The sequence below is a fragment of the Phycodurus eques genome, chromosome 15 (assembly GCF_024500275.1).
Source record: "Phycodurus eques isolate BA_2022a chromosome 15, UOR_Pequ_1.1, whole genome shotgun sequence".
Lineage (NCBI taxonomy): Eukaryota > Metazoa > Chordata > Actinopteri > Syngnathiformes > Syngnathidae > Phycodurus > Phycodurus eques.
In genome coordinates, this window is record NC_084539.1 from 14,172,651 (window position 1) to 14,185,376 (window position 12,726).

General features: G+C 40.7%; 1 protein-coding gene across 2 annotated transcripts in view; it reads left to right on the forward strand.

Annotated features, from left to right (window-relative positions):
* The window catches only part of il11ra (interleukin 11 receptor subunit alpha), a 48,679-nt gene that overhangs the window by 27,316 nt on the left and 8,637 nt on the right, over positions 1-12,726 (forward strand). The window contains exons 2-6 of one of the 2 annotated variants that reach the window (XM_061697674.1): positions 2,017-2,113; positions 9,156-9,222; positions 11,295-11,464; positions 11,939-12,053; positions 12,194-12,357. In XM_061697674.1, the coding sequence (XP_061553658.1) occupies positions 2,017-2,113; positions 9,156-9,222; positions 11,295-11,464; positions 11,939-12,053; positions 12,194-12,357 (613 nt within the window). The remainder of the gene's footprint in view (positions 1-2,016; positions 2,114-9,155; positions 9,223-11,294; positions 11,465-11,938; positions 12,054-12,193; positions 12,358-12,726) is intronic. The other variant, XM_061697675.1, reaches the window with a different exon arrangement.

Here is a 12,726-nt window from a genome sequence, read left to right on the forward strand (position 1 = left end):
TTTTCATAACTTTTTGTGCTCTTCTTAAATGAGATTTTTAGAGCTACAATGAGTTATGAATGGTAAATAAAACTTGTACTGCTTTCATAGCATTGTCTCTTTCTTACAAGTTACTGCATGAGTATTTAGGTTTCTTCAGACCTAGATATTATAATGATTGCTGGCTATGGACTGCAACAGACAAATCTGTTGGGGCAATTAGCCACCTATTACAACTGAAAATGAAATATAATATGGAGTTTATCCCACCTTTGAAGCAGCAACAGCTTTCATTCTTCTGGGGAGACTTTGTACAATATTTTGTTATGTTCTTTTCTAGTTCTTTTCAAAAGTGTTTGATGGTGAGACGATACAGGCTCTCAGGCTCATTCACCCAAGCATGGCTTATTGACCTAATGTGCCCTCGGGCACGGTCATGTTGGAATAGAAAGGTTGTACCCATCGTATAGTGTAGTGATAGCTTTGTCACTGTGGTCAGGGCAAAGTAAAATACCTTCCCCCCCCCCCACTTTCTTGTTATTTATTTTACATAATTGACCAGGAAATATTTTTCTGATCTTTTGGAACATTTCTAACCGTTGTGAAAATATGTCCTGACAAACAGTTCATATGGTTGCAGTTGCAGATTCACTTAGGTTCAATAGGGTAGTGGTCAACTGGCCTTGGATCAGGGCTGCCTTTTATTTTGATGGTGTTATGTTTCCTCAAAGTCAAAAGTCCTCATCCTGTTTGACTTAAACAATCACGTCATCCTGTTTTAAAATTTAACTCTCTCCAATCACTGTCCATTTATCGCAGCACCTTTTTGTGATCGTTGATTAGATTCCGGCAAGCGCACTGACACTACGTGAGCCAATGATAATACGTTGTATTGATGAAAGATTGTTGATATTTATTTTATAATTTGAAAACCGATATGTTTAGCTGAGCGGCCTTTTGTCTGCCAAAAATTGAAACTGCACTGCAGTTAGTCATCATGAACTGTTTGCAAAAAATGTCAGCTTGACAAACTATTGATGAGAGCTTAATATGCCTTCCCTTAATTGAATCCTCTTGCATGTTTTATAAACAGTATTTCTGAAATAAATAAAAAAATCCTCAAATATGAAATAATGCGGTTTTAACTCTTGCATAACTGTTGGGTAACCTTTAGTAGAACATTGTACTGGAGATTATAGTAATACTGCAGAGGAAGTTGAATGCCCCTGAATATCACAAAAGTCATACAATAAAAAAAAAAACTAATTGTATTCGGTAAACACATGCCTCTAAAGTTGCATTAAACAAGCTCAGTTCATCAAAGGATTATCTGTGTATGTGTGAGTGTTTTCTGATTTATTTTTTGCTTTTTAATGAGTGTATTTTATTTTATTTTTTAAATTTTTTTTTAATTAGCAATACTCATTCTAAGAAGGACAAGCATCAACAAGGGCTGTTAAGAGAAGACTAATATACACCAGAAACTGTTGTGAAGCGGACTCATTGTAAGGGTTAGCCGGGATTCAAATACTAGCTAACTAAGAAGTTTGAAACTTGTGTGATAAGGATGTTAAAATAATTAGATGAGTGAGGTGCAACTCACCTTCACATTGCGCATTTGTGACAATTATCTGTTTTAATATCAAGCGTCTTACTTATTTTTACATATGTATGACAGTAAAGAATTTTAAATGTCAATCAAATGATGCTTAAATTGCATATAATAGATTTGGTGGCAAGTGTGACTCAAAAAGATTGTTTCTATTTCCTATCAAATAGAATGTTAACCAGCCTCCTATACTATACTATCCAATACTATACTGTACTATACAGTATTATCCTACCGTATATCTTAATACTATGCTATACTATATACTAAACAATATATATTTTTGCTTTCGTTTTATTGCTCAATCAATGTAGTGCTGTTAAGCAGTGGTCAAATTAAAAGTTAATGAATAGATTTGAAAATAAAAAGCTGCAGATACGCTTCCCATAAGTCCTCATGATTACACTGTACCTTCTGTGTCTTTCCAGATGCCAGGTCTTTTGTCTAGTCCTGGGAGTCTGACAGTCATCTGGTTTTTATCTTGGTCACTGTGTCTCAGTGGTGCTCAGATTTGGACCAATGAAGGTAACACACACTTCTAGTCCTTGCACTCCTCCCCTTATCATAAGGACATATTTTAAATATAGATTTGCAAAGGCATACGCACACCTACTGTATATACAGTATACTCACAAGGAGTGAGGTTTGAAACTACTTTGGGTGTTGTTGACCCATCACAGTTACAGAAACTGCTGGAGAGGGAGGAAAGGCATCTACCATTTAGAATAAAATAACTGGTTATCCTTTAACTCAGTGATTCCCAACCAGTGTGCCGTGGCACATTAGTGTGCCGTGAGAGCTCTTCTGGTGTGCCGTGGGAAATTATCAAATTTTACTTAACTGGTCAGAATATTATTTATTCACAACAAATTATGTATCTTTGTTCATCTATCTATGCAAGTGGCATATAAAGACAGACAGAACAAATAAATGCTCTTCTATTAGATGGCAGAAAGTGTATAATTGACTTGTGTATCCACTTTTGCTGACATTTTTGTTTGTTGGTGTGCCGTGAGATTTTTCAAATGTAAAATATCTGCCTTGGCTCAATAAAGGTTGGGAATCACTGCTTTAACTGTATATGTTGTCCTTTTGGGAAAACACCGTAAAAAACTTTTCTAAATTAAAACATTTTTAATCTAGTGCAACCACATTCACTTTTATGGCTCTCTTTTTCAACCATTTTTAGTCTATTTTAAATTCATATTTTCATTCAGTGAGCCAGCCCTTCAGAAGAATTCTATTGTTGATTGGTTTTCCCTTACCCATTAGCTTGAAAATCTGGTATTGAGAAATTGATATTGTTGCACGTTTCTTTCTTACCGAGACATTGTTCTCCTTTTCTTAAGGGCTCTCCAATGTTTTTTTCTCCCTATGTCTGGTATCTGAGCCAAGTTGAGGTTAAGTTATTCATTTAATTAATAAGGCTACTGGCCCTTAGCCCTTTGAGTAAAACTGTCACTTTTTTCCCCTTCCCATAACACTACACAACATCCTTTTTTTATTTTTTGGTGAGTTCTAAGTTTTGTTGAACTGATTTCAACAAAGAAAGCCATGCAGCTTTCCTTTACACATAAATTTGTGTGAAGGTTTATTTGTATATGTGGAGGCATGCACTTAAATGCATATGCGTGCGGTTTTGTCTGTACTGTATATGTATGGGTACTTGTGCATGTGCTGTGGCCTTTTTGCCAGAGGCAAAATCAGATGCGTGTGGAACGCTGCGGGTTTGGGGAATAATGTGTTTGACTGCCAATAAAACACATGAATACGCACATTCAAACCAGCCACCTCTGCACTACACCAAGGATTACACATATCCACACGCACGCACACACACACACATGTACACACGCATGCGCATACACAAAAACAAGGATTAGAGAGTGCGTTATCTAAATTAATCTGACTAAGTTTCAAGAGAGGTATTAACTAAAAATTTCAGATGGAAAAACTCTAAAAACAAATAGTTGGAGGAACTACATTAGGATGGCACTCGGGAGAAAGCAGATATCTGCCAAGGCCAAAACATCCTTGGAGCCGCACCAAATGATACACATTAATCTGTCACTCAAATTCATGCATTAGGCAAGAGAGTAGAGGAAAGAAAGAATTGTTTTAAAATAAAAATATTTAGTATGCTTATTCAAGCCGGCACAGTGGACGACTGGTTAGAGCGTCAGCCTCACAGTTCTGAGGACCGGGGTTCAATCCCCGGCCCCGCCTGTGTGGAGTTTGCATGTTTTCTCCGTGCCTGCGTGAGTTTTCTCCGGGCACTCCGGTTGCCTCCCACATCCCAAAAACATGCATGGTAGGTTGATTGAAGACTCTAAATTGCCCGTAGGTGTGAATGTGAGTGTGAATGGTTGTTTGTTTGTATGTGCCCTGCGATTGGCTGGCAACCAGTTCAGGGTGTACCCCGCCTCCTGCCCGATGATAGCTGGGATAGGCCCCAGCACGCCCGCGACCCTAGTGAGGAGAAGCGGCTCAGAAAATGGATGGATGGATTCTTATTCAAAATGTACTATCTGTATCTTTACTTTCTTCTACAGAGTTCACCGTTTATTTGCTTATTTTTGACTGTGTCTTTATCTTTCATTCATGTAACATGATCTACTGTATGTGCTTACTTTAGATTTTCTTAGTACAGTCAGGAGGTTTTATCATCTTGCATATTGGACCTATGGGCGCCTTTAAACTGTACGCATTACTCAAAACCCTTGCAGCAAGGTACCACATTTTGCTTTTCTCAGCTGTGTATAGCCATTCAAATCGCTAACTCCAACCTGAACTCAAATGTATTTTGAAGAAACAGCTTTTAGTCTTATAAGGACAGCAAATATTAAAATATCACAACAGATGAAATATAGCAGTACAGCTGTAAAGAAAGTCATTTATGTGTATTTTATTCAATTTGTTCTTGTATTTTTTTGGTGTTGCTAAGTGTAGTTCCTGCTGGAGTGCAAGATTTGTCTGAAATGCTTGGGCTGGACAGGGGTGGTTTGACTTGTGGGCTACCGTATTTTTGCGACCATAAGGCGCACCATATTAAAAGGCGCAGTCTCAGTTACGGGGTCTATTTCTGTATTTAACACATACATAAGGCGCACTGTATTATTGGGCGCAGGCATGGTAAAACATACGTTAGCTTAAAACATATGGTAGCATATATGCATGCTAAAACATATGCTAGCATGCATGCTAGCGTATGTTTTTAAAAAGGCAGCGGGAGCAAAACTGAGTTCGGTATTTAGTATTTAACAATGTACTCACGTTATTTTTTTATCAATCCTCATCCACGAAACCCTCAAAGTCCTCATATTCTGTATCCGAAATGAACAGCTGGGGAAGTTCTCAATCAAACACGCCGGGTTCCCTCTCGTACTCATCGGAGTCAGTCTTGTTGCCGGGGGTCTGTTCAGCAATGATGCTAGGGTTAGGGTCGGTTAGGTTGAGTTAGGGTTAGGGTGGGTTAGCGTTAGTGGGTTTTATAATACATGTTACATACTTGTTTTCCTGTCTGGAAGCAATAGGGTGTGTCCTCTCGGGATGCAGCAGCCAATCATATTGCAGTGGTACGTGTCTTAGAGCCAATCATATTGCAGCAGTGTGTCCTGCCTAGAACACCAGTGGGATTCCTAATCATGTGGCAAGGACATTCAGAATGTTCAAAATTACTGACGTTATTTTAATGCCTTCGTAATTGAGCATAATTGAGTCTTTAGGGTGAAAATTATGGCATGGCATAAAACCTTTATTAACTCTACAGGCAAAAAGTCACCGTTTTAAAGGTCAAACCAATGCAAATATGAATTATCCATCCATTTTCTACCGCTTATCTGAGGTCGGGTCGCGGGGGCAGTAGCTTTATCAGGGACGCCCAGACTTCCCTCTCTCCAGCCACTTCATCCAGCTCTTCCGGGGGGATCCCGAGGCATTCTCAGGCCAGCCGAAAGACAGTCTCTCCAGCGTGTCCAAGGTCGTCCCCGGAGTCTCCTCCCGGTGGGACATGCCCGGAACACCTCACCAGGGGGGCGTCCGGGAGGCATCCGAATCAGATGCCCCAGCCACCTCATGTGGCTCCTCTCGATGTGGAGGAGCAGCAACTCTACTCTGAGATCCTCCCGGATGACCGAGCTGCTCCCCCTATCTCTAAGGGAGAGCCTGGACACCCTGCGGAGGAAACCCATAGGCCTCCCCGAGGGACACGGTCGATCGCCTTCTCCAAGTCCACAAAACACATGTAAACTGGTTGGGCGAACTCCCATGCACCCTCGAGGACCCTGCCGACGGTGTAGAGCTGGTCCACTGTTCCACGGTCAGGACGAAAACCACACTGCTCCTCCTGAATCTGAGATTCGACTTCCTGACGGTCCCTCTTTTACAACACCCTTGAATAGACCTTACCAGGGAGGCTGAGGAGTGTGATTCCCCCTGTAGTTGGAACTCACCCTCCGGTCCCCCTTCTTAAAAAGGGGTACCACCACCCCAGTCTGCCAATCCAGAGGCACTGTCCCCGATGTCCACTGTCCATGTTGCAGAGGTGTGTCAACCAGGACAGCCCCACAACATCCAGATCCTTTTGGAACTCAGGGCGAATCTCATCCACTCACGGGGCCTTGCCACCGAGGAGCTATTTAACCACCTCGTTGACCTCAACCCCAGAGATAGGAGAGCCTGCCTCAGAGAACCCAGACTCTGCTTCCTCATGGGAAGGCGTGTCGGTGAAATTGAGGAGGTCTTTGACGTATTCTCCCCACCGACTCACAACATCCCGAGTCAAGGTCAGCAGCGCCCCATCCCCACTATACACAGTGTTGGTGGTGCGCTGCTTTCTTCTGAGACACCGGCTGGTGGACCAGAATTTCCTCGAAGCCGTCCGGAAGTCTTTCTCCATGGCCTCACCGAACTCCTCCCATAACCGAGTTTTTGCTTCAGCGACCACCAAAACTGCATCCTGCTTGGCCAGCTGGTACCCATCAGCTGCCTCAGGAGTCCCACAGGCCAAAAAAGCCAGATAGGACTCCTTCTTCAGCTTGACGGCATCCCTCACCGTTGGTGTCCACCAACGGGTTCGGGGATTGCCGCCACGACAGGCACCGACCACCTTTCGGGCCACAGCTCCGGTCGGCCGCCTCAGCAATGGAGGCGCGGAACATGGTCCACTCGGAGTCGATGGCCCCTGCCTCCCCCGGAACATGAGCAAAGTTCTGTCGGAGGTGGGAGTTGAAACTCCTTCTGACAGGGGATTCTGCCAGACGTTCCCAGCAGACCCTCACAATACGTTTGGGCCTGCCACGTCGGACCGGCATCTTCCCCCACCATCGGAGCCAACTCACCACAAGGTGGTGATCGGTTGACAGCTCCGCCCCTCTCTTCACCCGAGTGACATACGGGCGCAAGTCCGATGACACGATCACAAAGTCGATCATCGAACTGCGACCTAGGGTGTCCTGGTGCCAAGTGCACATGTGGAGACCCTAATGCTTGAACATGATGTTCGTTATGGACAATCCGTGATGAGCACAGAAGTCCAATAACAGAACACTGATCGGGGGGCGGGGAGTTCCTCCCAATCACGCCCTTCCAGGTCTCACTGTCATTGCCCACGTGAGCATTGAAGTCCCCCCAGGCAAATATGAATCAATACATTTTTATAATAACAATAAAACATAGATGAATGATTCATGTTGCCCATGTGCCTCAAGCATCTCACTTTTAACAATGTTAATTGCTGTATAAGTGTAAAAAAAAATCTAATCACTGTTGATATTAAAGCATAAAAACTGAACACTCACTAAACTGATCTCTTGTTCGGTATGTTGAGATCTCGTGAGCTATACTGAAATCCCGCAGGATTTCATGCTTGACAGATGTTTGAATTCTGACTTTAGAGGCTCACTTTTTCACTGACATTGTGGTCCAATACGCAATTGTACCACAGTGGGAATTTGAATTTACAGACTGCACTGTAATAGCATTTGAAAAAAGACTTTGTTCCCTCGCCTCATTCCTCTTTTCTAAGGTGTAATTGTAATAATTAACAAGTATTGTGTTGTTCATGCCAATGTGACTCGCATATAGAGCAATTGGTGAATGAGATGACTTATGTGTATGAAAAACACAAAACTGAAAATCTGGCCAAATGTTGAGTTACCGAGTAAGAAAGGGCCTGCAGAGTGGGCACTGAGGTTGTGAATTAATTAAAAAGTTTGTGTGCTTAGCCCTGTGCTGCCTGTTAAATATTTTTCCACTTCAGATGTGCTGTAAAAGCCAACTTTCATATCATGTAGCAATCTAAACACACACACACACACACTTTATACTGAAGATATCGTATCCACTTGGCAAATTACTAAATTCAACACACATATTTATTCAGTTACACACTGCTCTTCGTTTTGCACCAAATCTTGCTTACCTGGCAATTGCATATGTAATATTGACCGCTTGGTATAAATATTTTGGCCATGTTATAAGTGTGAGCCTTTTCATTTATTGAACATAAAGTGACCTATAAACTGCAACAATTTTGGAAAAAGTATTGTTGGATACCTCAAAACTGAGACTGCGCCATTGCACTCCACTCCTGTGAGTAAGAAAATACTATTTGTGATTTGGGGCAGAAATAATTGAATTAACTTGCATGCTGTGTCGAGTTTTTGTAATGCAGTCAAATGGCCTGCAAGTTGGACCTTTTTATATCACAACGGAAATCCGACCTCATCTTGAATCCAGACACTAACTCAGACATTGTATCAAACTTGGACACAAAACAGTCTGATGTGTAATATTATATTAAGTAATTACTCTGTCTTAAATAATGAAGACAGACAAGGATTCTCTGTGAGACCTGAATTGGTTCTGAAGATAATGTTGTTTTTGCCATCTAATTTAAAACAAAAAAAACCAAAAAACACTACATGTATATGTCTTTGTGCCATACAAATGTCTCATCAACAGTCCAGTCTGTATTGCACCTTTCACCCATATCAAGGTTTTTCCATGACCCTGAACAGGATAAGCAGTAGGAAATAGGTGGACGGATAATTGATTGTTCATCTTGACTATCATTGATCAAGAAGCATTTGTTCAAAGGCTAATCCATAGTTTATGGTAAATTGTGGTAAAAATTGTAAACCTTTGTTGCCGGGGTTTTTCCTCTCCAAGGGCTTTTTCTGGCTTACAAGTTTTTACACTTGAACAGCTTAAACTGTTAATATCATAAGTACGATTAAGTGTATGAGTGAATAGTTTTAATGTTATTCCTTACACTTTAGTGGCAGTTTATTATTGCAGCAAAGCTGCTTTTTTGATACTGATGAATGGAATTGTAATGATTACACAGACGAACTTCCAGAGCAACTTAAACACTCAAGACAAAGTCTGCTCAGATGAGTCCCTGAAGGACCCCTAACCTTCTTTGGTCATGTTATTGTGTCCCTACTGTAAACTGTGATGCATACATCACACTAATTCAGACCACGGTGACATAAAATATGACTGCTTGTAGGTCAGCCAGACAAGCAGTGTGCTTTAATATTTTATGTGACATCTGTGTTTGCAGTTTCGGACGTGCAGTACGGGCGCTTGGACTCTAATGTGACACTGGCATGTGGGAAGTCACAAATTAAGTAAGGAATTTAAAACTTGTGTTTGTGCCATCATGTTGTCTGCATTTCTATTTTATAATGGCCAAGATGATTCCGGTAAGGTATACTGGATTTTGTAAACTATTGTTTACAATAGTAGTCAATCTTTTGGAAAAACTACAAGATGAAAACAATTTCATCTAATTGGTTTTGTAAGAAAGTCCCAAACTTAGGTAACATAGTCAATTACCAGACTTTTCATATTTCCTCAAACCCAGGCCGCTCCAATAGCCTCCTGACTACCAGAAAGAAAAAAAAAAAATTAATCCAATCACCTTTTTTTTTTTTTTTTTTTTTTTAAATTCAATCTTTGTGAGCTAAACAGAATTCTTAAAATGTTTTATTTTTAAGATCTTATGCATCCACTACAGTGGAGACATGCGGAATACAGTTAAAATCATTCAGACAATTTATTAATGTGTTGGTTAAGGGATTTATATGCCAATAACCTTTCAAGCCAAAATTAGCTCAATAAACAGTATTACGCACTTTTATTTCCTCTTCCCATAAAAAGTGCTTGCCCTGATGGATGTCATTTTCCTTTAATGAGATAGTGAAAGGGAGAATAACCCCATTCCTTCACATTTGGTATAATTGAAAAGCCCTAAATTTCCTCTTTAGGTGGCAGAAGGAGTTAATTCAGTTAACCAAGTAGTGTTTGGGGGATATTCCCATTTACAAACTGAACTACAGGTTGACAGGAGGATAGGTGCTATGTATCAATTAATCCCCAGGTGCTTCATCACTTTGAATAAATACTGTACCGCACATGTACTGTAATTTCTCGTGTATAACGCACATTCCCCCCACAAAAAAAAAATTGTCAAACGTCAATAGGGCGCATTACAGGTATAGGAGAAAATGGAAAAGACTTTCACATTTTATAAATATATGCCACCATCTAGAGGTTATGAAAAAGCTGTACACTTACATTCCACTATGCCACCGCCCCCTAGAGGTTATGAAAAAGTTGTACACTTTCATTCTCGTATGCCACCTAGAGGTTATGAAAAAGGTGTAGCCTACACTTTCATTCCAATATGACTGGGGTACATATGACTGCATATTTGTACAATTGTGCTCATAGGTTTACATACCCAGGCAGAATTTGTGAAATAGTGTTGTTGTTTCTTTTAAATACGACTGATGACTGAACAACAACCATCCTTAATTTCTTTATGGTTATGTTTTGTTTAATGATAATACATTTCTGAAATGCTTGACATGTTAATTTGAATCCCATTAAAATAAAATTAAATGGTCGTTCATGTTTTCTTAAAAGAATTGTACACATCTTACAAATTCTCCCTGGGCAAGCAAACATATGAGCACAACTGTGTGTTTTCTCATTTACTAAATAAAGGTAGGTCTGTGAATTTCAAAATAAGAAGTAAATAAAAAGAAAGTATTATGTGTTCAAATAAAGTGCAGGTTGATTGGAGACTCTAAATTGCCCTTAGGTGTGACTGTGTGCGCAAATGGTTGTCTGTTGATATGTGCCCTGCGATTGGCTGGCGACCACTTCAGGGTGTACCCTGCCTCTCACTCGAAGATTGCTGGGATTGGCTCCAGCACGCCCGTGACACTATTGAGGATAAGTGGAATGGAAGATGAATGAATGAATGAATAAAGTGCTTAACATCAGAATAATTATTTGAAAAAACTAACAAATTACAGATAATACTTCATGTTTTGATCATAAGGGTACAAGCAAAATCGCGCATTGTAAAAATGCATTATACATGGGTAGAATTTTTAGTTCAACTTGAGGGGTGCGCATTATACATGGGGGCGCATGATACACGAGAAATTACGGTATGCCTCATTTGTACCCTCAGGAGAAAAACAACAACAAAGTGGCTGCAATTGCCTTTGGTATGACTGATAAACCAACATGTAAATTTTTTAGCGCAACACAACAGACCAGACATGACCAGGGACATGTAATCTGTAAATTTGAAGTTCACGGTGCAGTTTGGAAAGAAAGTGGTGCTAATACCCACAATAATCACTTTTGAGTCAAGTCTTCCCAAGCTTAATAACATGTTCCTTAGTAGGATACCAGTGGTGTGGCATCTAGATGACAGCCCAGCGTTACCATGGCACGAAGTAACATCAGATGGATCCTTAGTCCTGCTGCACGTCAACCTTTCAGCCCAGGGCAACTACAGCTGCTATGACAACCAGGGGCTCCTCCTTCACTCCATCAAACTCAGACTGGGCTGTAAGTGGTCTTGTCTGCATCACAAAGTCTCTTGTGAAATTGGTGCACTTTAGTTTATTTGTCCTGCTATACATTAGTCTTTCTACAGCTTTAATATACACTGTGCTCTTTTATTCAATATAGGACATTTCTGTTTATCTCGAGTGTTTTTTTTAACTTTTTAAATTTTCATAATTTTTTTTAGAGCTAGGTTTCTGCCACAGTGTTAATCAGACTATTACTATTGGTACTTGAAGAAAACTGCCGTTACTTCCACCACATTGACAAAGATTTCACTTCCTGTGACTGTCTTTAAAAGGAAATGGCTCCCTAAGTGGCCTTCCTTTCGAGGGAGAGGGCGCCAAATACACGCCAATTGTTTTTAGTAGTGCAGTATCTGAAACTTATATTGCTACTTCTACTTCTTTTGTCTCAAGGATAACACAACCTCTAAATGTATGTATAAATAACTACCTCTGATTCTTGTTCTTCCAGATCCCCCTGGGCTGCTTATCATTTCCTGTCAAGTTCCTAATCACGCTCATGTTCACTGCTCCTGGGTGGAATCAATGAAGACCTTTCTTCCCGTCGAGTACAACGCCTCCCTCAGGTAAAAACCAATTATTGCAGCTCAACATGAATATAAACTATTTGAAGTGACCACTTGGTTGCAGTGTTTTTGTTCTAACCCTTACATAATAAATGTCTTATTATTTTCATCATGTCAGTAAATTTTTTGTCTTTTTCAAGGGGGACTGGCCCGGAGTGGCAGCCTTGCCTGGTGGACGCAATCCACAAGTACTGTGATGTAAAGCCTCCATCCTTCTGGCAGATGATCCACACGCTTAAAATTACAGCCACCAATGCCCTTGGGTCTGAGACAACGTCTACCCGATTAAAGTTAGATAAGCTCCGTGAGTATGGAGATTTTTTTGGATGAGTGAATTATTCTCTCTTGTCCTGAATAGGGGTATACTGCGATAGGCTGGCAACCAGTTCAGGGTGTACCCCGCCTCCTGCCCGATGATAGTTGGGATAGGCTCCAGCACGCCCGCGGCCCTAGTGAGGAGAAGCGGCTCAGAAAATGGATGGATTGAGAGAGAGATAGATATATATATATATATATATATATACATACACACACACACACACAAACACACACACACACACACACACACACACACTCTTTTTATTTATAATGTAGCCCATGTTATCAGGTTCTCTTTATTGCCTTTATCACTTTCATTGTTGCATACAGAGCTTTGTACAGCAAACGGCCTGCG